The sequence below is a fragment of the Amaranthus tricolor genome, chromosome 13 (genome assembly GCF_026212465.1).
Source record: "Amaranthus tricolor cultivar Red isolate AtriRed21 chromosome 13, ASM2621246v1, whole genome shotgun sequence".
Taxonomy (NCBI): Eukaryota; Viridiplantae; Streptophyta; class Magnoliopsida; order Caryophyllales; family Amaranthaceae; genus Amaranthus; species Amaranthus tricolor.
The window spans coordinates 13,087,816-13,115,706 of NC_080059.1; the positions used below are offsets into that span (position 1 = coordinate 13,087,816).

General features: G+C 30.6%; 3 protein-coding genes across 4 annotated transcripts; 2 read left to right on the forward strand and 1 right to left on the reverse strand.

Moving 5' to 3' along the window:
• The first annotated feature begins 400 nt into the window (after nucleotides 1-400).
• Nucleotides 401-5,278, forward strand: LOC130798079 (zinc finger BED domain-containing protein RICESLEEPER 2-like). Of its 2 annotated transcripts, XM_057660941.1 has the most exons (3): nucleotides 401-3,761; nucleotides 4,124-4,302; nucleotides 4,801-5,278. In XM_057660941.1, exons 1-2 carry the CDS (start codon nucleotides 2,883-2,885, stop codon nucleotides 4,133-4,135), a joined length of 891 nt encoding a protein of 296 aa, XP_057516924.1. In that variant the 5' UTR covers nucleotides 401-2,882; the 3' UTR covers nucleotides 4,136-4,302; nucleotides 4,801-5,278. The 2 variants fall into 2 exon arrangements, with proteins under 2 accessions (XP_057516924.1, XP_057516923.1); XM_057660940.1 differs by having other exon boundaries at nucleotides 401-4,302.
• Nucleotides 5,279-11,838: 6,560 nt separating this feature from the next.
• Nucleotides 11,839-20,230, forward strand: LOC130798081 (probable cytokinin riboside 5'-monophosphate phosphoribohydrolase LOGL10). The gene is made up of 7 exons (XM_057660943.1): nucleotides 11,839-12,109; nucleotides 12,954-13,051; nucleotides 13,904-13,934; nucleotides 15,867-15,966; nucleotides 17,190-17,260; nucleotides 18,708-18,851; nucleotides 19,719-20,230. Exons 1-7 carry the CDS (start codon nucleotides 11,960-11,962, stop codon nucleotides 19,815-19,817), a joined length of 693 nt encoding a protein of 230 aa, XP_057516926.1. The 5' UTR covers nucleotides 11,839-11,959; the 3' UTR covers nucleotides 19,818-20,230.
• A 1,392-nt stretch (nucleotides 20,231-21,622) lies between these two features.
• LOC130798080 (endoglucanase 10-like) lies at nucleotides 21,623-27,146 on the reverse strand. The gene is made up of 6 exons (XM_057660942.1): nucleotides 26,593-27,146; nucleotides 25,485-25,768; nucleotides 24,524-24,958; nucleotides 23,496-23,643; nucleotides 22,402-22,568; nucleotides 21,623-22,320 (listed from the first exon to the last, which is right to left on the reverse strand). The coding sequence occupies exons 1-6, from the start codon at nucleotides 26,804-26,806 to the stop codon at nucleotides 21,988-21,990; spliced, it is 1,581 nt and encodes a 526-aa protein (XP_057516925.1). The 5' UTR covers nucleotides 26,807-27,146; the 3' UTR covers nucleotides 21,623-21,987.
• Between the last annotated feature and the right edge of the window lie 745 nt (nucleotides 27,147-27,891).

Genomic DNA, 27,891 nt, shown 5'->3' on the forward strand with positions numbered 1-27,891 from the left:
AAATGAAACTAATATTCCACCTTTTTTGTTACATTGAATTAAATAGCCTAAATTATGCAATTTTACCAAATTCAATAATAAAAATATTTAATATTTGATATACAATATTACTCAAATAAATTATTTTAGATAACTAATTGTCCAATTTGATGAATATATTACTCAATTGATACATCACTTATTCTAAGTCGTTGATCTTTGTATATAGACGTGTGAGATCTTATCGTCTTAGCAATCCATGAGTTGTACTTGCACAAAATGCTATTGATTATCAAGATAGCACACGAATAAGGTGTTTGAGGCGTTGGATTTATAATACTAATATCAGATCAGCGGTCAAGAAATAAACACACTCTTATTTCAAAAAAAAAAAAAAAAAAAAGGAATAGACGTCACACACTCATGCCCAACAATTAGGGCAGTCGAAGAAACCCTAGTTTCTTCACCGTCATAGCCGCACACACTCATAGTCGCACAAAGCAAAACCCTAGTTCCTCTACCGTTTTTGCATCATCTTCTTCGTGAGAGCCTTCATTGACAAAAGCCCTACCGAAAATGTAGAGTTGTTCAAGGTTGTCAATCATGTTTATCACAAAATCAGTCCTCATTGAAACTGCGTTGTTCTGTCCATCTTCATCATCCGTGTTGTGTTCTATCCATCATCTTTGTTGGATTCTAGATCTATTGTTGATTAAAAATCCAGAATATCATCTCTAGTTCCAAATTCATCATCTGTTCTAGGTCTTGCAAATAGTCCTTCGTCATCTTCTCCTCCCTTAACCACCATTAGTGAGTTGAGAAGCTTAATGAATTTGTTTACAATTTTCATGTCAATTTAACTGGAAATTTCACTAATCATATGTTTTGATGAGGAGTTGTGCACCCAGTAGAAGATGTGAACTAACATTTCATTTTTGTTTTTAAATTATAACAGTCTTTTTAATCAATTTGTTTGTTTTTTTATTTGCTTTTATATGGGTTTCTGATTTAGGTTTCTCATTTTATTTATTTTGATGTGTTTCGAAAGGTTGTTGTAAATTAATCGCAAGAATCAAGTTCAATTTCTTCTTTCTACCCGCTTACTCCATTTATCATTTAATTGAAGTTTAATTAATACCCAAAATAAATAATTTGGTGTTTTTTTTCTTGATTTTGTCTGACTAATTTATTCGTATCTCGATGAGATCTTGATTGCTTGAATGAATTTTGGTAATCTGAATATGGTTTGATTTGGGTCTTTAATAGCTTTTTTCTCTTGAGCACTATGTGGTGTACTAGTGTTGGTTTTCATTTTAATAGATCTTAATTGGTCTTATTCTTAGACTTTTTTTGGCTATGAAATTTCATTTGCTATGTCTGCTTGAATTATTAAGCTTCAAAAGGTGTGTGCCTCACTTAGGTGAATCTGCTATGATGTTTTTTGGGAATATTAAATACTAAATTGGGATATTAAATTATGTGCACTTCTAGGATCGAGATAAATATATCCACACTACGTTGTGAGGTGTGACTCTTGAAGATAATATGCGTTTTATCAAGGCATTTGCAATGTTATCATATTTTGTTTACAAAGAGCGTTATTGGTTTAGACGTCTGAAATTAGTGTATGACTTTGTTGTAGTGACAATATCCCTTAGGTATGTGTCATGTGTGGTCGTGTACCTTATTGACATTATTTTTGATTCTCCAACCTTATTGACAATATCCCTAGTATTGAGTTTTGCTTCAAGAACAGAAATTAGTGTATGATTTTGTTCAAACAATGTTCAATACTTCTTTTGAAATTAGAAGATGGTTTTGAATTTGTTCAATCCCTCATTCTTAATTGTAGGAAGATGAATGCTAATGAGGCAAATGAAGCTAATGGTTTTGAATTTGATAATATTTCTAACACGGGTAATTTGTTAATCTAATGGTTCAAGTACCTTATATGTTTTGTGTACTTTATCATTGTTTTGCATTGTGTTCAATATTGAGATAGATTACTAGCATGTGTATTACTTTTGTTGAAATTAAAAGCGTTTGAAGAGTTACAAATGATTGAACAACAACGACAAGATGAGTTACTAATATCCTAACAAACTAATGTATCCACTCCAAGGAATGTGAACTCGAACCCTAGACAAGTTGTCCAATGTCCTATTCGTCCACCAAAACGTGCAAAAACTAGTAGAGGAAGAGGTGGAATTTCTTTAGCTGGAGGTCGAAGGCGAACTAGAACAGAGTTTCAGAAGGATATTGAAGGACTTGGAAAGCGTACCTCACCATTTTGGGATCATTTTACCATAGTGGCCGAGAAGGATGATAACAATGTTGTTATTTCATTACATGTTGTTTATCGCCATTGTAAGAATACTGACTATAGAGCCGAAGGTCACTATGGAACCTCCAATTGTAGAAATCACCTCAAGACTTGTGAACCTTACCAAGAATGGCTTGCTAAAAATGGTGATCTCATTGGTGATTTTAATCAAAGAAAATATTGTTCTCTTTTTGCAGAGGCCATTATGTACCATGGATACCCCTTAAGCATGGTTGAGCACAAATTCACAAGGAAATTGCATCTTTACTTGAATCCAAAGGTGAAGAACATATCTCGATCCACATTCACTCGATGGTGCATGAGGAAAAACTCTAAGTTAAGGAAAATATTATTTGAAACTTTGAAGGATTTAGATAGCAAGGTGTCATTGACATGTGACATTTGGACAGCTTGCACATCTCGTGGATACTTGACTTTAACGGCTCATTATATTGACAAGGACTGGTGTTTGAAGTTGAAAGTTCTTAATTTTCGTCATTTCCCTCCCCCACACACTGTTCATGCGATTTATGAGCTTGTTTATGCAATGATCAAGGATTAGGGTCTTGAATCAAAGGTTATGTGCATGACTATTGACAATGCAACCAATAATGATTCCATGATCCCCTTTTTACAAGAATACTTAAATGGCCATTCGTCTTTTCCATGTCATGGTGCACATTTTCATATTCGTTGTGCGGCGCACATTTTGAATTTTATTGTTAAAGATGGATTAAAAGCAATTGATCCTGCTGTCAAACTCGTGCGTGATAATGTCAAGTACATTGATTCATCCGAGGCAAGGATGATTAGGTTTAGAGATTTTGTATCTCAGATAGAAAAACCTTCTTCGCTGAAATTATGGTTGGATGTTGTAACGAGATGGAACTCTACATATCTAATGTTGAAGCGAGCTCTTGACTATAGAGTTGTGGTGAATCGCTTTGGTAGTACTAACCCTGACTACACCTTGAAGCTCACTGATTGTGAGTGGGAATCTGTTGAAAACATGGCTTCTATTCTTCAACCTTTCTATGAAATGACTAATCTTTTCTCTGGGTCAGATTATCCCACTGCAAATCTATATTTTGAACAAGTTTGTAAGGCAAAATACCACCTACGACGTGCTTGTGAAAGTGAGGATACTTGCATTAGAGGGATGGGAAATGAGATGTTTGAGAAGTTGGAGAAATATTGGGGCGAGTCCTTTTTAATTTTGTCTATTGCTACGGTGTTTGACCCTAGGCATAAGATTCCATTTCTAAAACATCATTTTAGAAAGGTTTATCAATCTGAGGATGAGATTTATCAAAAAATTGTGAGGGTTTGCTCTGGACTTGTCAATCTTTTCAATGATTACAAGTTTACACTTACTTTATCGACTAAAGCTCATCAAGCTTCTAATTCTGAAGATCTTGCATCAGTTGGTTCATGCTCTCGTGATTTTGATGGCTATAAGGTATGTATTATTTAATTTTAAACTCCTTTTAACAATATATTTATTATTATTAATATTTTATCTCAATAAGTTTGTCTTTCCATTATAATATTTTTACTATTAATAAGTTTCATATGTTTTATCGTTTGTTTACAAAGTTTTGAAGGTTTTCAAGAACTACTTTTTTCTTCAAATACTTTATCGGAAGTGGAAAAATTCCTTGAATCACCTTTGCACATGCATGGTGATTAGAAATTTGATATTTTGTTGTATTGGAAAGACCAACAAGCTACTTACCCAATTATGTCTAAAATAGCTAAAGACATATTGGCTATCCCAATAACCACAGTTACATCCGAATTAACTTTTTTTATGGGAGGAAGAATTTTGAATAGATGGAGAGCATCCCTTTTATCAAGACATGTTGAAGCCTTGATTTTAACTCGTAATTGGTTGTTTGGATAAGAAGAAGAACCTGATGAAGTAGGATTAGTTGTTGGCAATGACTTAGCCCCCGATGTAGAATCGCATGCTAAGGGAGATCAGGGTCCAAGTGGATCTGGTACGTATTTTATTTTTTAAATAAATGTTAGTTAATTGTCATTTTATTATAACTCGTGTTTCGTGTACTTTATATACTCAGTTATGGTTTGTTCACTTGATTGTTGCCTTGCAAATGATGTTGGTTCTTATGGATCTGAATGTGGCTCAAATTGAAACACGGAATATGGACACAAGTAATTTAACCTTACAAGTCACATGGAAACTTGATAGTCATTGGGTTGGGTGAATGTTATCCATGAGTCTTAGTCTTATAGGAAACTTTCTAATAGCCTTATTTACTTGGGATTAGGCACTTAGAAATGTTTTCTTTGCTATAATTCATGTTGGTAGCTTGCTGAACATGCGGCGATTGTTGACCTTGATAGGCATCACAATAATCTCACTCGACATGTGATACATATTCTGGTAGCAAAATTTTAGGCGTTTATTTTTTGTATCTTTCTTATAAGAATTAATTACTTTCTTTTAATACTTTTTTTGTTTGTTTTTGTTCAAGATTGAAATATGGTACCACAAGCAAAGCAGTAGTACGTGAGAGATTTTGGTGCTCGTTGTCAACTTTTATATTTTGTTTTGAAGAAAGTGTTTAATGGTGGACATACTCACGTACATTTGATGGATGATACTTTTATGGTGGATATATAACTATTTATAGTTGCTGATTGAATGTTAATTTTTAGGGTTAAAAACTTGATATTTGTTTATTTAAATTTGGTGGATGTATAAGTGATGGATGTAAATTTTAGGGGTTAAAATCTTAATATTTGTATATTTAAATTTGGTGGATGTATAAGTGATGGATGTAAATTTTTGGGGTTTAAAGCTTGAAGAATTGGTGGATTACTAACATGAAATATATAATTAGCAATAGAAAGCAAGATAAGTTTAGATCGAAGTGTTGAAGAAACATTTAAGTTTTTGTATTGTTCCACTTCAGTATGTTTCTAAGGTTTTTTAATGTGCTTATTGCTTTATAATTGATATCAATATCATGGGGAATCTTATTTATTTATAGATAATCTTGTTTACAATGTTTCAATATTCGAAATTAGTTTTCAAATATTCAAAAAATCATAAGTAGAAAACTGAAATTTGACCTAATTTGCTGAAATTAGGTGAAAAATTGATTTGGATTTATAATAGTTCGATTAATAATCGGTTTGGGTTTGTATCCGTTCGGGTTTAAAATAGTTCGATCTTAATCGGTTTTAGTCAGGTTGCATACAATTTCGTGCATAATTCAGGTCAGATTTGACTCGGGTCGATCACTATTGAGTTCGGGTAACATCGGTTAACGTTTATATGTCGGTTATAAAATTCGGTTGCAGTTCGAGTTCGATTTTGCCCTTTTCGATCATCAATCGGTTCGAGTGTAGTATCGGTTCGAATTATGCCGGTTCAGTAAACTAAAAAAAAATAACATATTTTCGGGTCAGATAATTTTTGATTTCGGGTCGTGTTAGATTTGAACAGCTCTAGGAAAGAGTGTTTGAAAATGAACTTACATATTAAAAGCACTTTAGTTTTTCTTGACTTTTTGATTAATTAGCCCCCAAAACAAATTTAACATGTATGACACTGCATTATCATGAGACGAATTCATATAATTAGCTTATTTTTTCTAATTGATCACTTTAAAGTAATAAATAATTATTCTAAGACTAAAATGATCATTTTAAGACTATAAATAATCAATTTAAAATTATAAATAAGTACTTTAAAGCACTAAATATACATTAAATCAAGCTAATAAAAGGTTATAAGAGATCTGACTCACTCGTGTAAAAATTTGTGAAACACATTTGTTGTCTCCGCCATTGTTAAAGTGGAATGTTGCATGTGTTTTACCACGGGTAATTAAGACGACCAATAAATGAAATTTGAAGTGCTGGAAAGAAAATATGTGAAAAAGTGAAAAGAAAAGAAAAAGTTATTTACTCTTAATGCTTAATTTAGTGAAGAGTAATGATTAAAAGGTTTAAAAAGGACAAATGGAAGAAGTGCATATACTTAAAGAGTAGAGATAGGATGACAATTGGATACACCGGGTATAAAGATTTCCTCCTTAGCTTGTACTTGTATTAGTCCAAGTTTTTTTAATGTCACCGTTTGATCATCATTGATGACTGAAAAATATATGATAGTGGGGTGTTTGGTTTTTAGCTTTCTGCTTAGCTTTTGGCTGGTTAAATAGTTAAAAAAGTGTTTGCTAAATGGCTTTTAAAGTAGCTAAAAAGCTGGCTTTTAAGCCAAAATAAAAAAGCTGCTTTAGCTAGCTTTTTTAGTTGGCTTTTGGCTTGTTGATCCATTTTTTCTCTAAAAACAGCCAACCGCCAATACTAAAATATACCAAACATATCCACAAACAGCTAGCTTTTTCAACTAAAGCCAACAAAAACAACCAACATTTCTAGTTGGTCAAACAAGCCAACTAAAAAGCCAACAGCCAACAACCAACAGTCAATTGCCAAACACCCCCAGTATCTTGTTAAACAACATTCACGTGGTGAATTGGTGATTATTAATAAGTACTCTCTCCAATTTACTATAATTGTTTATTTCTTTATTTGATCAGTTAACTTTAATTGTCCTTTTTCTATTTTAAGTTATAATATTTACAAATTGTTTTAATGAACTATTTATAATTACAAAAATGTTCTAAGTGATAGCTATGATGGATTGAAATTTGAAGGGTATATTATGTCACAAATACCATATGGGAGTACCACTTTATGTGATCCCTTTAATTTTTAATTCTTGTACCCAACTCAAAAGGGACAATTTTTAGTGTATTAGAGGGAGTATATAAATTAATTTCATATAATAAATTTTATAATAAATTAGATTATATATAAATTATATAAACGTTAATTATGTTACTTAATATAGTATAAAATTTTGAATCTATCACTAAATGACATGTCAATATTTATTAAACTTCTAGTGCAGTCCAATGCGTTTGTCGAATCCCTTATATCTAAACTTTTACAAAAAATTATTAAAAATTAATATTATAAAAATATATGACGAGACTAATAAAAAAGGTCTCGCATGACTATTTTTTTCTCGTATAATAGCCACAATTTATAATATACTATAAAGTAAAAAATAGTGCAAAAGTTGAGTAAGATGTGTCTAAAAAACGAAGAAAGTATCAAGTTTTTCTTTTTAATATGTTTTATAATATACACTTCAAAATATAATAATAATTATCATTAACCAATGGATCAAGGATGTTCATTAGCTTTTGCATAAATTTAAAACATGTCTATCCATTTTGGTACACACCTAAAATCACTTCTATGCTCATTGTTGGATAACTAGAGCCATCTTCAATATTTACGGAGATCTATACAGACTTTTAAACACAAAATTATGATAATATATAACAAATCTACAACTTTTACATTCAATATCTTGTTTATTTATCTAAATTGATGGAAACCAATTATGCTTTTTAAATAAAATTAATATATAATGTTAATTCTTTTTAAGGCGATATTATTCATATTTTAATAAGAATCCTTTTGACATAAAAATATATTAAATTTGTATGTATTTTAGGCCCATACAATTCAAGGCACTTTGCAATTTTTCATAATAAAGATGCTTGAGATTTAGTAGATAGACCATTTTCTATCTGGAAATCCAAAAAGTAGCCAATGTACTGGTGAATTTTTAACATTTTGATTTGTGAAACTAATCAGTAACTTTTTAAGCCATAACTTGTACATATTAGGTCAAATTTGATTTGTTTGATACAAAATGGGACATTCAACACTAATTGGTATTTATCATAGTTTTCAAATGGTTAAGCTCGAAAAAATGGACATATATGAGAAATACGTATCAAGTAGTCGTTTTAAGGGTTTTTAAGTTACTAGTTACTTGCAAAAACAATGTCAAGTTTGTTTCACATGAAACTTGACATGCAACATTAATTAGTAACTATTATGGTTTTGGAATCTTAGGGCTATGCAGAATGATCCTCGGCTGTCTCAGGCTCAAGCTCTATAGCTTATCAAGCCAATTTCTTCTGATGATGTTGTTGCTGCTCTTTATGGAATTGATGATACTAAAAGCCCTGGGTTGGATGGTTTCAACTCTTTGTTTTTCAAGAAGGCTTGGCGCATTGTTGGGCATGACATTGTGGATGCTGTGAATGAATTCTTATCTGATAATATCTTCTTTAATCCTATTAATGTTACTGCTATTACTCTTTTCCTGAAAGTTGCTAATGCTTCTCATGTCAAAGATTTCAGCCCTATCTCCTATTGTTCAATTGTTTACAAGATTATTGTAAAAATCCTTACTTTCAGGCTTCAAAAAGGTGGTGTGTGACATTGTGGATATGTCTAAATTTGGTTTTATTCCAGGGCGACAAGTCATTGATAATATTCTCCTTGCTACTGATCTCATTCGAGGATATACTTGGTCTTCAATCAGTCCTAGGTGTATGCTTAAGATCGACATGGCCAAGGCCTACGATTTCACTGAGTCGCTGTTTTTGGAGTCTGTGTTGAAGGATCTTGGTTTTGCCTTCTTGTTCATCTCTTGGATTATGCGGTGTGTTACCTCTATCTCTTATTCAATTTTGATTAACGGTATTCCTATTAAACCAATTTTTTCTAAGAAAGGTTTAAGAAAAGGGGATCCTATGTCTCCTATTTTTTTTGTTATAGTTATAAAATACTTTTATCGGGTGTTGAGGAAAGTGAAGGGTAGTGGGATTAAGTATCATCCTAAGTGCAAGAAGACTGGTACTATGAAGTTGATGTCTGCTGATGATTTGCTTATTTTACTAAGCCTGTTATTCATTCATTGAGCATGCTTAAAGTTGTGATTGATGATTTTGCTAAGTCCTCTGGGTTGCACATTAATTTTAGTAAAAGTGCTATCTATCTGGCTGGGGTCATAAGGACGACGAAATAAAGATTCTTGATGCTATTGGTGTCCCTAAAGGGGATCTCCCCTTTAAGTATCTTGGCTTTCCTTTGTCTCCTAAAAGGCTTGCTTTTTTGTTGATTGTAAGAGCCTTGTTGATAAGATCACTGCTAGGATTAAACATTGGACTAGCAGGAAGCTTTCTATGGTTGGTCGTGTCCAGTTGGTTAATAGCACTATTCAGGGCATGCACTCTTATTAGGCCCATATTTTTGTGCTACCCGGAAGGATTATCTCCATGGTAGAACAGGTGTGTAATGAATTTATTTGGTCTTTTGATAGCCAAAAAGGTTCTAAGCCTAGGATTGCGTAGGAGCATGTTTGTTTGCCTAGATCTTTTGGGGGGTTGGATATTGGTAATCTCCAAATTTGGAATGATGTTTCTCTTCTTAAGAGCTTATGGGATCTTTTGTCAAAGCATGATAGACTATGGATTAAGTGGGCTCATGATTATTATATCAAAGGGGCTAACATTATGCGGTTCAGTGTCCCTAGTACGACATCTTGGATGCTAACTCGTATTATTGAGAGTAGGAAGTAGATTGCTGATTGGAATGAGCTTAGAAAATGGGTTGTGAATGGTTATTTCAGGGTGAAGGAGGCTTATCTTCATAGGCTCTCTAATAGGCCTAAACCTCTTTGGAGATTCTTGTGGTGTAATAATAAGGTTTTGCCTCGGAGTGTCATTTGCTTGTGGCAGATCCTTCGGAACCGGTTGCCTACAAAAGATTGACTCAATAAGTGGGGAATCAATTATGATGCACTTTGTGTTCTCTGTCAGCATGCTTTGGAGAATAGGGATCATCTTTTCCATGGTTGCAGATTCATTCAGGAGTTTCACCAGTATGTCTCTCACCATATCTCGTTTCCTTGGCCTTCTTCTTTTGAGAGTACGGTGCAGTTGATGAACAAGTTGTGCAAACGCAAATACTCCAAAGCTGGTATACTGTGATGGTTTTGACGGAGTTATTATATCAGGTTTGGCTTTAGAGGAATGCTAGGATTTTTGGGCAAAAGGATTTAATGCCTCGTCAAATTGCTAACAAAGTCATTTTCTTTGTTGCTTCGAGACGTAAGGATGATAGGAAAGCTAGTCTCCTTATTTAGTGTGGCTAGTAGTTGCTTTGTTATTTTCCTTTGTGTTGGTTGTTTGCTTAGTTGGTCTTTTGCTAGTAGTGTGTTGCTTCCCTTTGTGTTTTGAGAGGTGTTTTTTTTTCTTTTATAGCCTAAAATGTAAAAGGTTTTTTTTGAGTTAATATATTCTGCTTAATTTCCAAAATAATAATAATAATAATAATAATAATTAAAAAAAAAATAATAATAATAATAACTCAAGTAACATTGTCATCAGGGGTTGCATCGTTTTCTTCGAGTAACTCAAGTAACACTAAGTTCAGGGCATACATTTATCATGGACTATCTTTTTGTATCCAAAAGAGTGTGGGTGCTCAGTTTGTTGCTCGGCTTTCTATCAACTTCTTGTAAAAGCTTTTTTCAATGATATATAAAAAATAATTAAAAATTAAAATAATAATAATAATAATAATAATAATTTAAAATGAATCAATAATTCATATTTTGGTGCACGAATACAAAATAAATCAAGTGTCACATTAACACCGTCTTCCTCATAAATGAAAGACCACACACACATGCACACTTTAAACAAGGGGCCTACACAACACTCCCTTCTCCTTCCCTCCTTGGGAGAAGGTTCCTCTTCTTTGGACCAACATAATATACCACAACATCCATTTATTAATAGAGACTTGATGTTGGAATATCAAAATTGTATGTGTCTTCTTAAGGGTAACTAATTCAGAGTTAAAAATATCATTTGATAATTCAGGGTTATTTTAATATTTAGGGAAGGGTAATTAAAAGAAATATAAAAAGATAATGCATTAATTGTGAAGTTATCCAATAAATACATCTACAATACATTATTAACAACGTAATAGTTATTCAAATTAATCCAAGCATCTACTCTCAACATATATTGATCCTGAAACAATATTTATTGAGAGCGAACTACATTCAATAGTTCTTAAATCATTAAAAACATTGATGAGTATTTATTCAATAGGACAAACTCAGCTTGTTTGTTAAATTAATTACTTATACCTCACGCTACAAAAAGCCTAATATTATCCTCCAAGCTAAGAGTCACCGTAGACTTGAGAAAGGGTTTATTAGACAAACATTTGGTTTAAACACTGACTTGGGCATTTGAAAATGTCTCCTAAAAATCTTTACCGACCCTTTTAAATTTTAACCATTGTATACTATGCAGATTAAAGGGCATTTTGAAGAGTCCATTTATTACAAGATTGGCTTGATAGTAAGGACAAATGCCCAATCATCCCAACAATAATCTTTCTTAAGACACATCATTGGACTAATTCTGACTTAATCGATAATTAATTGTATCACGTTCAAATAATGAAAATAAAATAACCCACAAATATAATAATAATAATAATAATAATAATAATAATAAATAGATAAATAAATAAATAAATGGTTAATACGAAAAGAAGTAGCCCACGAGAGATGATAATAGTAGTAATAATTAGAGACGTGTAGAGAAGGATAAATGTATGTTTACACATAGCAATATATAAATAAATGGAGATGGAGCCTCTTCTTAGCATTAGTCTCACTCTCATCAATCTCCAAACAAATAAAAACAACTTTATACAATTCCAATTATGGAAAAACAAAACCAACAAACTCTGAAAGTGATGAAGAAATCTTCAAGTAGACCTTCCAAGTTTAAGAGAATTTGTGTGTTTTGTGGTAGCAGTCCCGGCAAAAATCCCAATTATCAGCTTGCTGCTATCCAACTTGCTAATCAACTCGTATTTTTTCTTTTCTTTTCTTTCCATTATCTATTTATGTGTAAATTTTAATCAAAGTTACTCATCAAATTTTATTTTGATATTGTATTAATGCCTCATTTAACCTCTTTAAATGGTAATAAATATTAGATACAGAATTAAATGATTGAAAAAAATAAACATAACCATTAAATTTATTAAAAGATTTTTCTATTAAAATTACTTATTATTTAGTACTCACTGATAAGTTTTTTTCAAGTTGGTTTTTTTAATTGTAAATTAGTATTAATCAGTAAAACTAAATAAATTAAAAATTTTTAATTAGCAATAATTTCTCACGTGGATCAAATATTAATGGTTTCGGTGGTGTTGTTATAATGTTTGATATATAAATTTTATCTTTGCTCGAGTGCATCTTCTTAGGATTAATAGTGTTAAGTAAAATATTGTGTTTCTAAAAATTTTTTGTCAAACCTTTGTAAGACATTCCAGCAAATATAAATACGTACATGGTGACGTATATATACAAAATCAAAGATTTATTTAACAGTATTTAATGTATATATTTTTTATGACGTTTTAGTTTTGTAATAATAGATAGATAGGTAGTTCCTCTGTTATGAAAACAGAGCACCTAAATTATGTGAATATTATCTTCTAAATATTTTTTTTGATGTAATAATATTTTCTATTTACTTGGGTTTACTACCAACTAAATTATATTATGTTATTTTTCATTCGCAAAATGATTAACTCAACTAAATTGTTAATTTATAATTTCAACAAATTATATTTACGATTTTATATTATGATTTTTGCGAATTTTCATTTTTGTATTGATTGATTGTGAAATGGTATTGTACAGATTGAAAGAAACATAGACTTGGTTTATGGAGGAGGAAGCATTGGATTAATGGGCTTGGTTTCTCAAGCTGTCTATAATGGAGGTCGTCATGTCTTGGGGTAATTATTATTTCTCTTTTCTCCATTATTAATATTTAACCATTCAAAATTAATTACTCCTATTATTTTAAGAACTTATAAAATATTAAAGATTATTAATCATAAATTCTTTTATATATATATATATATATATATATATATATATATATATATATATATATATATATATATATATATATATATTTTATTGGATTAAAAGAGTTAAATGTTCATACCAAAATTAATATTTGATAAGAAAAATAAAATATTACTAATTCGCTCTGAATAATCTTATTTATATATTAGTTGTTTTCTAATAATCTCATTATCAATATGTATTTGCTACCAACATACCTAGTGTAAAAGGGAAAAGGTGGGGATGCGGTGGTTCGGAAAATGGGGCTGTGTGTGTTCAGATTTCTAGATACGCTAAAAGCAAATATATAACAAATTTTAAATTACTATATAATTATTTAAATATGAGATTATTTACAACTGATGAATTAAAAATTAATTTATTTTTAATAATTTTTTTATATTTAATAAACTAGTTTCAATCTCGTGACATAAATTATTATAGATTATTAATCAAAATATAATACTACTTGAAACAATTATAATGTTATACTTTGTATGTTCGTACTAAATTTAACATTTGATATTAAAAACAAAATGTTACTTATTTAGGATGCAGAGGGAGTACAATAATGCAATAGCTAATTTATTATAAGATATTATATATTTATTTTGAAAGTATAATTAGAAAACCAATTACAATGTACTCTAATTTTTAATTTATTTTTCTGTTTACCAAGTCTAACGTTAATATTTTATATGTTAATTAATAATTTATCTTTATTTTATAATGTGCAGTGTTATCCCCAAGACGCTTATGCCTAAGGAGGTAATTATCAACTTTTAAGTTGTGTTATGGAATCAATTCTAGCTTCTTAATTTTTTTATTTTTTATTTTTTTTTTATTAAATCTCGCTTCAACTTAATAGTTAACTACTAACTCCTTTAATTTCTTTTAATTTTTTGTACATTTATTTTAAAAGAAATTCATATTATTTAATTAAATTTAAAAAATAGTTAACTACTAACTTCATTGATAAGTTTGATAGCTATTACTAATCTTTGAATATTAATAATTTTTGTATTGTATATTAACATACATGATTATTTTCTCATATAATCACAAAATTAAGCAAAAAAAATGTGTAATGATTTTTGATGATTATATACATTAATAAATGAACATTAATGATCTTTGGATCCTATAATTTAATGATTAACTGTATAATGTGTACATACTTTACATTTTGGATTAATATACAATCTTTTAGCTTTTTATGTAAAAATATTTACTCATATATCTTTATATTTTACATCTATATGCCTCTAAGGTATATATATATATATATATATATATATATATATATATATATATATATATATATATATATATATATATATATATATATATATATATATATATATATATAGATATATATATATACACATATATATACATACACATATATATATAGTTACTTATCTTTTCTTTTAAATGTTGATAAGTTATCATTACAAATTTAACTTATAGTTACTTACAAATCAATCTCATAGTGTTAGAATATATAGGATCTTAGAGGACTATGATACCATGAAAGAGTTTGAATGCTGATCTCTCATTAAGTTTTTTTGTGAAATAATATACAAAAACTACCGAGATATATTCGGCAACTCTTAGCTCTATTCTAGGCTAGGATTATGCTAAAATATATACTTACTAAACTTGATTATATACCATAATTACAGAGTCATAGAATGTATGTGTGATATATTCTAACACATAGCCATCAATGTGTACAATAACTATTTTAACTCAAACAAACCTTTATTTAAAACAGTCAAAGTTCATGTTAGATGCATGGCAAGAAAACAAACACCTGGAATAGTCAACTTGGAATATGCTTGAATTAAAGAAATATTCACCTTTAATATTAATTAATTAATCCTGTCAACTCAAAAAAACATATGGTTAATTTGACTCCGTGTTAGTAAATCAGCTTGGCCTTCGTCCGTATACACACCTCAATTATGTGTTTCGTGTGACACAATAGTTTTTTTTTTTAAATGTTACAAAATTATACTTTTCCGCTAATAATCAAGTGTTTGGTAAATGAATAGGTCGGAGTTTTTATTAGCTTTTAACTTTTATCCTTTGAATAATCAAAAAATCAAATAACTTTTTTTGTAATTAGCTTTTAAGCCAAATAAAAAGGCTAATTTGATTAGCTTTTTTTTTATTGATTTTTGACTTGTTTGTTTATTTTTTCTTTGATAAATAATCAATAAATAATATTTAATTTTACCAAACATCTCTTTAATCAGCTAATTTATATAATTAACTTAAAAGATAAAATAAATCAATAATTTTCATCTATTCAAACAAAACAACTAAAAAATATTTTCATACAACTCATAAATATAGTCCTTGTCATGTGATGCCATCTGTTAATATTTTTTTACCAAAACAATTGCCACAAGAAACAAGGTTAGTCCTAACAACAATCCAAAGAAACATACATGATTGATGTATGACTCCACATGTGATTCGCTGGTTCTTTGTAACTCTTTCTCTTGGTTGAACTTGGGGCCATATTTGTACACTTCCAATTTCTATGTACAAGTAGAGATTTCCATAACTAGTTTGTTTTATTGTTAATTCCATAGCTAATTTTGATATTTCAATACATGACGTAATTAATTTAATTTTTTTTAAAACAATCAAGAATATATATTGATGGTGTTGTTAGTTGTTACTCAACAGATAACTGGTGGAACAATTGGAGAAGTTAGACCTGTATCCGGTATGCATCAAAGAAAAGCAGAAATGGCTCGTCAAGCTGATGCTTTCATTGCTTTACCAGGTAAAATTAGGGACCATTTTTACCACACATAAGTATGCATTAGGGTAGTTTTAAACATTTTTAAAGCCTTGTTTTAAACTTAAAATCTAGAGGCCCTATAATAAAATTAAAATTTTAATAATTTTATTTTACAAAAATGTAAAAGCAAAAACTAAAAACTCATTACTTTATTATAATTAAAAATTATGTTATAATTCCATTTAAGTTAACATCAACTTAAACTTAAAAAAACAACATTAACAAAGCTAGGGTGTTAATAACAAAAGATTGGAGTCGACTACATAAAAAATAAATCAAATCTAATGGTAGTCCACCGAGATTTTCTTCTCTATTCATCATTCCGACTTTCAACCATCTTAATTTCTAAGTTTAGACATGTCCAAACAATCTTAAATGATTCTTTTTCATATATATATATATATATATATATATATATATATATATATATATATATATATATATATATATATATTATAAACTTTTATGTTTAGTATTTATGGTTAAATGTTTAGTATCTATCTATTTATATATTTTTTTTATCATAAAAGTTTATATAATACATAGTTAATGGTAATCTATTTTCTTAAAACTGTAATCATAAAATAAAAATAAAAATGCAAAGAATGATATAGTAAAAGTATATTAGCTGAGGGTAATACCTTTTAGTTATATAATATAAATATATTAATTTTCATTTAAAAGTATAATAGCTCATCATCTAGGAAGAAGTTAGTTGAATCAATCCTATCAAAGATGTTTGAAATTCAAGAATAGACAAAAAGGTAAAATCATGAAAGCAAGTAGACAAAGTGGTAGTGGGTCTTGGAAAAAGCTAGCAAGACACAAAAAATTAATTGAATAGAAAAAGTATGAAATATTATGAAATACTTGTACGGAAAAAATGAGATTATTTAATTATTTAGCATTAATGTTAAGTGTTTGAATGGGATTGTCCTCATCTAGTTAGCTCACAACAAAGTTACAATTATTAATATTTAATGATTTACGCTCTTAAATACATTTTCTCACTAAATAGTTTACTTAGGATGGCAATTAATAATTAAATAATTTGATAAAATAATTAAATACAATTTTAAAAAATAAATACAAATAATAAATATGCATAATCATTATATGCCTAATTCTACTTTAAATGAAATTTTTTTTCATCATTTACTATATATGTGGAATGTATTAATTATTTAATTAGCATTAATTTACAGGAGGTTATGGCACTTTGGAAGAATTACTCGAAGTCATCACCTGGGCTCAGCTAGGAATTCACGAAAAACCGGTAATTTACTATGTTTTGTATTAATTTTCACACTAATTCAAATTTAATTTATTGTTGTTCTCTAAAATCACGATTTTAGAGAACAGCTTAAATTGAATGTAAGATTTTTCAATTTAATACTAACCTATTATCTTTTTAAATATGTGTATGTAGGATTTTTCAATTTAATAATTCTCCTAAAATAATTTTTCATTATTTCTTGAGTAAAAACAATTTTGAGAACATATTAATTATTCTAATTGACATATAAATAAAAATGAAGGAAGATTAACAACTAATTTTATTATGTTCTTCATTTTTTCAACAATAAAAAATTATAATTGTAACAATATAATTTTGTTCAATACTCACTTACCAATTAAAATATCTAACTTTTAAGAATATGAGACAATTTTTTAAAAAATTATAAAGCTAGCTAATTCTCCACTAATTTTGGGAAATAATTTTTAAATGAAAAAGGTGATGTAAGGCCTCACATCATGATAACTTGTCATATTGGAATAATATTTCATTAATTATATCAATTTGCTAAATTAATATAGAAGTATTAATAGGCTTGGCGGATGTTGGATATCCAGGGAGCTTGGAATAGACTCGAGCAATTGGAACTCTAATTTTCCGTGCTATAAATTACTCCCTATGTGCCATCATCATTTAACTCATAAATATAAACAGCCTTTTAAATTAAATGATGTTAATCTAAAATAATAAAGTGAATACTAATATTTTAGCTTTATTATATATATATATATATATATATATATATATATATATATATATATATATATATATATATATATATATATATATATATATATCTTTTTATATTGTTCCAAATTATTGTTTAGTTTAGAGTATCTAGTTAACTTGGAAATCTTCAATATATAAAATAAAATAATCGAACTCTCATGTTTTACATGAACAACTTATCCCTCACCCCTACCATCATGATTCTTTTTATTTTAATACAAAATATTAAAATAGAGATAATACTAACTCTAGTAGATTTGGTTAATGTTATGATGTTCTGTCTCATATCGATGAATTAAAAAAGACTTACACTTTATAAGATTGAAACATTTTCTTTCATTCTTATACGGTAATGAAATGATATTTTATTGGTTTATGAAGTTTGTACACCCCATGTTTTTGTGATTGTATGTTGATATTGACAATAAGTTTAACTCAATTTAATATGATAATATAGGATGATATGTCATTGGTTTATGAAGTGTGTACTTCATATTTCCTTTATTATATGCTGACGTTGACAATAAATCTAGCTTAACTTAATAGTTAAAACTAAATTACAAAAAGTGTTTGCAAAAATTAATAATAATCAAAAAAAAATTGGTGATAAAATTTTGCTTCTCTTATAACTTCATATAAATGTTTCCTATTATTAAAAAGTGATGGTTTACTAAATATAAAAATATGAATAACGCAGGTGGGCTTATTAAACGTTGATGGGTATTACAACTCATTATTGTCCTTTATAGACAAGGCTGTTGATGAGGGTTTCGTAACTCCAGCTGCCCGTAATATAATTGTGTCTGCCCCAACTGCCCATGAACTAATGTCTAAACTTGAGGTATGTACACTTTAAGCTCTTCCTTATTTAAGATTATTGATTGCTTGACCTTCACGATTAACCATGTTGGCGTGGTCATGATCATGGTCATAGTAATTTACTCTTTATCTTGTATAAAATTAATCTGAAGAAAAAATAGCGAACAAATTACATCTGTATCCTTTTAATGGCATGCTTGGATTGAAAATAAATATTTAAGGGATAAAATATAGTCAAACTAATAAAATAAAAGCAAGTAAAAATGCATTTGAAATAGTTGAGGTAGTTGAGGTAGTTGAGAAGAAGGTGAAATGAGCATGAAATAAAAATAATAAAGGAAAAAGAAGATGATTTCCCTTATTATGGAGCCATGGAGGTAATACAATCCCCCACCCATCCCTAGAGTAAATATTTACCTCATAAAATTGAGAGCTCCCTTCTTTTTTTATTACTTTGCAAACATTCTCCCACCTCTACAACAATCAAATTGCACTAATTTCTTATTTATGAACTTTGTTTTATTACTTTGACTTTTTTTTACCTCTTAAATATTTACACCAAATTCAAACATGCTTTAAAGAGAGAAAAGAAATACGTGCACAATCAATCAAATAGATTCACAAGAATTAAACATTGAAAGATAATATCGAAATGATATATCTTCTATAATATTGGTGATTGTGAGATGTTTAACTATAGACGGATCAACACTTAAACATTAGATAGCAAGTACTATCTATAAACTTTTTTAAAAGTTAGTTTTAACATTATTATATTATTGTTCATTATACTAACAAAGCTGCCAAACTTTTTGCAACCTTTAAAATTATTTTGAATTTTGCATGTGACAATATGCTTAACCGAGCACATATATACTTGGTTGTGTAGGACTACGTTCCAAAACACTACGATACAACGCCAAAGCTAAGCTGGGAAATGGAGCAGCAGCTAGGTTATGCTACAACTAAGTCAGAAATATCTCGTTGATTACAACCAACTTTATATAAAATCATGTCTAATTGTACAAATTATTGTAGAGTAGTTCAAGCAAAAATATATAACTCTTAGTAGATTTTTGAGAGAGAACAAAACAACACAGGATGATGATTAGACTACTACTACTACTATATAACCACAATTAATCTTCTTTATTGTCTATGGCATTTTATATGCAATTTTTTTTTTTTTTTTTTTTTTTTATGATTTTAGGGGAATTATTTATTTTGTATCAATTTTAACTACAAGTTATATAGTAGTCTTCTATATAAGTTATAAGTTAAATATTCTTAGTATAGTTATATCAATCATAATCTTGTACATGGCGGATTCTAAGCATATTCGGGAGGCCTTTAAAATTCAGGGGCCTCGAATTAGTTTTATATAAATTTTTTATAATTAAATTTTGCATTTCATACTTAATTTTTCGCTTTTAATAAATTCGTTTGATTATGAGATGAGTTGTGCATCTTGCTATTATTGTTTATGAGCAAATATTCAAGCATAAACTATTTCAATTTAAAATGTAATTATACATTTTGGTGTTAATTATTTTTACGGTTGATGCAATTTTGTTTAACCATTCGTAAAGGGCTTTATTTCAAAATAATTATACTCCTCAAAAAATTGGACCTTAATAATCTTTGCTCCGCATCCAATCTTGTAATTAGAGTAGGTTATATTTACTTTTATATTATTATATGTAAAATATAGATTTAAACTTGTTTATGAGTACTTCTAGATATGAATTGATTAGAACTGCATTGTAGTTCATTCTTCGACGCATAATGCATAGATTATTATGTTCAATTAGCAATGCGACGGACCATAAGTGTTAACTGTTTTGATTATACCATTAAGACTTTTGAGGTTTATTGGAGGACACTTTATGTTACCACAAATCGGTTTTATGCTTGGGGTTAGGACGGAGTGTGTATAAGAATGTTTGTTGGAAAGAAGTTTGTCTTTACCGTCTCATCTTCCTTGTAATATGACCGTTTAGAATGATGACTTCTGGGATCACCTCTAAGGATTATGTCGGTAAATGCACAAAATGAATACCACGAATGCCTAATTCCTAGTGCATTGTTGTGCTTAGCTTGGATGAATGAACTATGGTCTATTTATGACGTGACGCCTTCAATAAAGTTATTCAATTGAAGTGTAAAAGCAAGAGTAAATGTTATTATCTGAATGATTGATACTCAATAACATAAAAAAGAGTTAATGCGCAAAATATAAGATACCTTAATGGTGGAGAATGTGAATATATATATAGCAAGTGATTGTCATAGAGTAGGGGAACCTTCAATTATAAGGGCTATCTATGTTGACTTCGATGTGTACTATTAAGCTATTTTGTAGTCTCAGACCTTTTCCTATATATTTATTGATAGAGTCACCATTGCCCTTTACATAGCCTCCTATCATTGGTTTACTCCTTTCCATGAGTTAGTTTCCATGTAGAAAGACAGACCTTACTTTGAGGATATTATCTAATACTTCCTCCGTTCTATAATACTAGCTACTGAGTGTGACATTTTGTGTGGAAAAATGTCACTATCAATAGCAAGTATTATGGAATGGAGGAAGTAGTAGTTAGTATCACAAGGGAGATTCTACCCTAACACTGTGTGGGGGCCTTAACCCATAACTCTTGATTTTTTTATTACTTTTCACTAGCTTTACAAACACAAACCTTAAACTATTCCATTTACATCATGTAACAAACTCAATCAGATGAATCAAGTATAAATCATGTTTTTTTTGACTTCAAGAAAAAGAAAATCACTACAAACATGAGGGGAAGGGACTTGAAATAGATAAAAATGAAAACCCTAAATTGTTTACTCGATATACAATATATTAGACATGAACCAAACAAACACAACATTCATGTTGTATCCCATTCGTCTTCTCTTACATTACAAAATTACCATCTCACTTTACATCCTTCAATCTTACTAATAATGAAAGCTAATTCATGTAAATATTACAAAAGTAGAGATCTAATTACTAAACCACGCCCATTAAAGCTCAATATACCTTATTATTGTAGTACTCGAACTAGAATGAAACAAAAACAATGCCTCCGTAGATATAGACAACAACAAAATACAAGATAATGCATATAGTTTGTACTCCTAATGATATTTATGCTTCATGTAAAAGATGAAACTACCGAAGAAGTGGTGATTAAACCCGATAAGAGACCAACAACAAGGGCACCGTTGTATGTTGTTGGTTCGGCTTGCATTGAGTTATTCCGATCATCAATGTACGTTTCATTCAGGAATGGCCCCCCAAGAAGTGCTCCAACCGCAACATTTGGATTAGGTTTGGTTGAATTAAGCCACTTGAATCCATCCTCGCATCCAGTTTTTGCGTTTGCTGGAATTGAGGCGCCTCTATGGTGAACAAATTGTGGGTATTTGTCCCCATAACCCACAAGAAAGCTCATTCCCAAAGGATTTTTACCTAAAACATAATCAGCCTGCAAAAGCATCGAAAGATAACCAATAAATATTGGGTTTGTCGCATGATTGAATGTTCATAGAAAGGCAAGAAAAGAAACCTGTGAGATGGCAAATTTTCGAATGTCTGATGGTTTGTACAAATGTCCGTTGCAAGATATTCGTGCAGTTCTGGAAGAAAGCATGTAATCGCTATAGATAACAGCCAAAAATGCAGATGCCACAGGATGTTGAAGTGAGTTCCACTCACTGACCCATATAAGACCACCTGTAAAATACAGTTCCCCATAGGTATATTGAGATGCTACCACTGAACAAGAGAACTTTCGATCACTTAACTCTCGAAAACACATTTCTTGAGAAGCCAGAGACAGTAATAAAGTGTAATGCACTCATAAGAAGGAAATCAAAATTATATTTAGTCCGTTTTTTAATTGCGTCGTAACCCCTTTTGGGAAGTTTCTGTATAATGGCATCACATCCTAATTTAGTATGCTTTTTTCCATCAATGGTATAAAAGCCCGCAATGATCATATGGAAAAGATGTTACTTGAGTTGCTTTACTAATCCTCTAAAACTCTCATATAGTGAAAGCATGCGAGCGATTTCATTGGGAAAGGTGGAATATGTGTTTTAGTACTATCCAATGTCTCATTGCACAATGGGCACTTCAAATGGTCCTCACTTATACCTAATTTTTACGCAAAAAGAAAAATTACAAAAAAAAAACGGAGGAAGTAGACAGTAAGTTTTAGGCACCTTGCACAATTCAGCAGCCAGATCATACCCCAGCACCAGTAGGAACTAACTAACAACATTTAATGCCAGACTTATTCCCGAAAGATAGGCAAAAACAATCAACTTATGACATCGTCTATACTAATTTGCCTTTTCCATTTGTCCATGTCTGGATATGTAACACTAAATTGTCCTAGAAATCCATTTAGACCATATGTTTATACACGTTGACCCCGCCATCCAATCTTTTGGGATTAAGGTTCTGGCGTAGTTGTATTGTTATCGTATTCTCTTGCACAAGTTAATGAAAATTCAGAAGTCCACTTTGATAGGAATATTAAATATCAACAAGAATAAAAGAGACAAGAAAAACATGAAATCCAGTAAAGAATGAGAGTGTTCTATATTCTTTTTAAGTAGAACGCAAACAAATAAGTGTGTATCAAATAAATCATACCATCTGTTCTACTAGTTGTTGCTGTCGGTGATTTTGGTAGAAGCCCACATATAACAGCTTCCGCTGTTTCCCTGTATGACTGAAGCCCAGAGTTCGCTGAACTTGAGATTTCCTTTGAAGCAAAAAGATTGACCCTAGAAAGCAGTACCTGCACAACATGTGAACAGACCGTCAAAAACAGCATCACCCCAGAATTTTACAAAACAAAAAATTAAGGACGGTTAAGATGTATGAAATGTTCATTACTCCATTCCTTATGCCATAAATAAAGGCACAAGGTAATTATCATCAACGTTACAGATTCCTAAGCTGATAAGCAGTGAACAGTTAAGACAGAATATTTACAAGACACTTCAAAGTTATATTACTCAGACTTTTCATTTTGCTTCACGTACCCGCGCCCGATCCTTGATGTTTGGACATTGGTATGGCACTAAGACACTTCATTTAGGCATAAAATTGAATATTTAGACGTATCCGACACTTGGACACATCCGACATTAGTACCCGAGTGCAAGTAACATAGCTTCAAAGCATGACATGAGGATATTATAATCCTTCATTTCTGGTAAGAAAATTACAGAGCATTCATCGTATCCTTATCCTTATAAGTTAAAAATGTGATAACTAGAATATGGATCATGACTGAAACTCTACTATCTGTGTTCCACGGTTTTTTCTGTTTGACCGACTCTCATGTTGAAAAAAATAGTACAGTCATGTCTGAATGTAAAAACATTTTTTAAGTATAACCCATTATTGTAACTTTAATTAAAAGAGCTTCTCAGATGAGAAATCTAGTCTAGAATTATAAAGAACTAGTACGTAGCTAAAGTCAAAAATAATTGACAACCAATCTGCATTTCTAATTAAGCTTCAACTATACCAAAGAATGCTCTGCAATTGTTCAACTAATAAGTATATAAACATCAACATAGAAGGACAGTACATATCACACAACAATCTGATAATAGTAATAATGACATAACAAACCATTGTTAAACCTCCTTAAAAATTCGATAACTCACCTGAGTACCTGCAAGCTTATTATCCCAGCTAAACCAAGTTGGACTTCCGAAATTGGCAAACTCTTTTCCATTATCATTGACGTAGTTTAGATAAGCATTATCTTTGGTTGCATGATACAGCCAGCTTGCAGCCCACAAGAGCTCATCTTCATAGCCTGTTGAATTATAGTATGTTGCAACTTTGGGAATGTTTTTACTGTAAGATTCTCTATATTTGTCAGCAAAGTCAAAAAGTTGTTTAGCATGCTTCAAAAGAGTGCTTGAGTAAGTAGCATCACTCGACTTAAACACAAGGGATGCTGCTGCCATAGCCGCTGCTGTTTCGGCTGCGACTTCTGTTCCTGGTATGGAAGTATTCACTTGCACAAGAGGCCTTTTCTCAGTCATTGCTTCAGGCCTGTCCCAGCATTTATGATCCAGATCAGGATCACCAACCTGTATGAATTCATCAACAGAACTCCTTTCAAATATCATGTTTCAGGGAAGACAGAATTCATACTTTTTATAGCCTTGTCCAAAATTAATCTTTGTTCTTAACGATGTAACATGACAACATTCCCGGGTGTATATATTTAAATTCAGACATAAAACAGACACAAGGTAATCACCTTATTGTTAGGCCGTGACAATTCGTCACATTATCGCCCCATGGGCCCACTCTTGTGGACACACCCACAGGGCACCCATGGGCTAGGGGCACAAACTCACGGATGATGAGCGTTTGACTTGCATACAACACATGATGAGTTTCACTCTTTCCCAAAACCATATGGTATTAGGAGATTCACCCATCATGTATTATATACATGTCTACAACCCACTTTTTTAGCAATGTGGAATCTTCCTCACATGTGAAGTATTTCTAATTACTACATCGCAGTTCAGATGATCAATATTGGCCTTTACAAGAGAAGTACAATAGCAAGCATTTCTTTTCAAACAATTTTGGACATTGACATACCTGTATGTAAAGGACATTATCCCGAGGATGAGCGTTGATAAGAAAGTCAGTAATCCACTTGAGATTATGTTGAGCAGGTTCAAGCTGATTCACAACAGCCATTTGATCTCCATACTCAAGGATAGCCCAAGACAAGACAGTAGCAGTAAAAGCCATTGGGAACCCAAACTTCATGTGATCACCAGCATCATACAACCCTTTCGAGAGGTCCAGCTTTGCCTCACTTCCATCATCTAGAGCAGAATCACCCCTCCATGGTATTTTATTATCTTCCAGCTTACCAGCTGCAAGATCAAAGTATTACCAACCTCTTTAAACTAAATCCAGAAACTCGACCCTTATAAAGAAGGGGCAGCCAGGAACACAAAGCGCCCCACAGAGTGTGGATCTGGGAAAGGGTCTACCCACAGATGTGTAATGAAAGCAAACCTTACCTTGCATTTCTGCAAGAGGCTGCATTACTAATGATTATTCGTTAGCAAATCAGTAACAAAAAGGATGAAGAAAAACTTCAACTAAGTTAGTATCTATGTCTTGTTATTGATTTGCAAAGCAATAACAACTATCAAATGGAGTTAATGAGAATAATTTCAATGGTAACAAGTCACAAAATCATTTCTCAGTGACCTACTCACAATGCTTTAGACCACGAACATCAAAATCAGATTTTGGCCCACAATGAAACATTAATAATAATCAATTATGAGTATTAACCACACAAGTTTTCCAAATAAAGAAATTAACTTGAGTACTGAAATTCTTATAGCTATTGCCTAGACATTTAATTTGCTACAAATAACAATTGGAACATGAGAAATGGTTCTTGTCTCAGTTGGAGTAAGTACCGTCTTTCTGTGAGATCTCACATAGCCCTTCCTTCCCTCAGCCTAACTTATAATGAAAAAAACAATTGGAACATCAAATTTACTATAAATTACAGCTCCAATGCTCAAATGATAAACTCCAACCTACTAAATATACCCAATAATAAATGAAACGCAATTCAAAAAAAAAGAAAATTGGACAATAAAACAGTGACACATTGCAAGTAAATTCTATACCCAATCAAATTAGAAGAGAAAAAAAGATGGTATCATAGAAAACTCACATTTTTGGACGTCGAAAAACTGCATAGCTAACTTAAGGGCATCAGAATACTTGGTGACAATGGCACCAGGTGGGCCAGGAACAGGTTCAGGTTTATCAGAATGGTGGAACTTTGATCTAAAAGCAATCACTAAACCAGCAACAATGGCTGCCAACACTATAATCACCAAAAACCAACCTAAACACCCTCCTTTTGAATTTTTCTCTTCCCCCATTTTTGAATCTTTCCTTGGGTTTTCAAAATTGGGGTAAAGAAAAAAATTTGTGATGAAATCGGATCTGGGTTAAGAAGATTTAGGATTTATTGGGATGATGCTGTTATGCAGAATGCCATGTAATATTGATGGGTTTTGCAAAGTTTGGATGGAAATGTGGTTGTGTTTGAGTTTGTATCACAATGGAGGGTGTAATTATGCGGGAAATGTGGGTGGATGAATAACAGCAATCCTAAATATGAAAGACAGATGCAAGCTTAGATCTGAGGGGAAAGATGCTAATTCAACAAATTAAGCAAGCGCCGACACATTCAAATTAGTTGGTTTTTTTTTTTTGGACGTATTGTTGGTTTCGAGTATTTATCACCCATTCACCCCTTGGTTGGTCTTGTCGGGCCCTACGACCCGTTTGATTGTCCTAGGAGTGTTTTTTATTGAAATATTTATAAATTGTAGGAAAAATTGTTACAAACTATTTAGAAAAAGCTTATTTTTGTGAAAAAGTATCTAAAATAATTTTTTTGTTAAAAATTACCTAGAAAATCTAATTTTTTTGTCAAAGAATACCTTATAATAGACTATTTTTTCGTTAGTATTTCACATTTAACAAAAAAATTAAAACTACCTAGATTATCACATGCCAATGCATCAAGCATTTTCAAAAGTCATTTTACCCAATCTTCATCCACTGAACTATGCCATTATGTGAAAAAGTATCTAAAATAATTTTTTTTGTCAAAAACTACCTAGAAAATCTATTTTGTTTGTCAAAAAATTATAAAAGAACCGTCCATTTTTCCGTTGGTATTTCAAATTTAACAAAAAAAAAATTAAAACTACCTAGATTATCATGTGCCAATGCATCAAGCATTTTCCAAAAGCTATTTTACCCAATTTTCATCCACTGAATTATGCCATTAGTTTAGGATTTTCAAAGCAGGCTTCTTTCTCTTCCTCAAACGCTGCTCATCATCCTCAAATTGTTTGGAATGAAGAACATTTTAAAGCATAGATGAAGAAGGAGAAATTTCAAGCTTCAACACACCATTTTAATGGAGAAGACGAAGGAAGAAGATAAAGAAAGA

What these genes read in the sequence shown, in the direction of transcription:
- LOC130798079 (XM_057660940.1), top strand. Translation starts at nt 2,883, where the DNA reads ATGTGCATGACTATTGACAATGCAACCAATAATGATTCCATGATCCCC.
- LOC130798080 (XM_057660942.1), bottom strand. Translation starts at nt 26,806, where the DNA reads ATGGGGGAAGAGAAAAATTCAAAAGGAGGGTGTTTAGGTTGGTTTTTG. An exon ending in AACAACTAGTAGAACAGATG is followed by an intron (nt 22,569 to 23,495) that starts GTATGATTTATT and finishes TGTATTTTACAG; the next exon opens with GTGGTCTTATATGGGTCAGT. An exon ending in GAAAATTTGCCATCTCACAG is followed by an intron (nt 22,321 to 22,401) that starts GTTTCTTTTCTT and finishes ATGCTTTTGCAG; the next exon opens with GCTGATTATGTTTTAGGTAA.
- LOC130798081 (XM_057660943.1), top strand. Translation starts at nt 11,960, where the DNA reads ATGGAAAAACAAAACCAACAAACTCTGAAAGTGATGAAGAAATCTTCA. An exon ending in TCCAACTTGCTAATCAACTC is followed by an intron (nt 12,110 to 12,953) that starts GTATTTTTTCTT and finishes GGTATTGTACAG; the next exon opens with ATTGAAAGAAACATAGACTT. An exon ending in AACTAATGTCTAAACTTGAG is followed by an intron (nt 18,852 to 19,718) that starts GTATGTACACTT and finishes TTGGTTGTGTAG; the next exon opens with GACTACGTTCCAAAACACTA.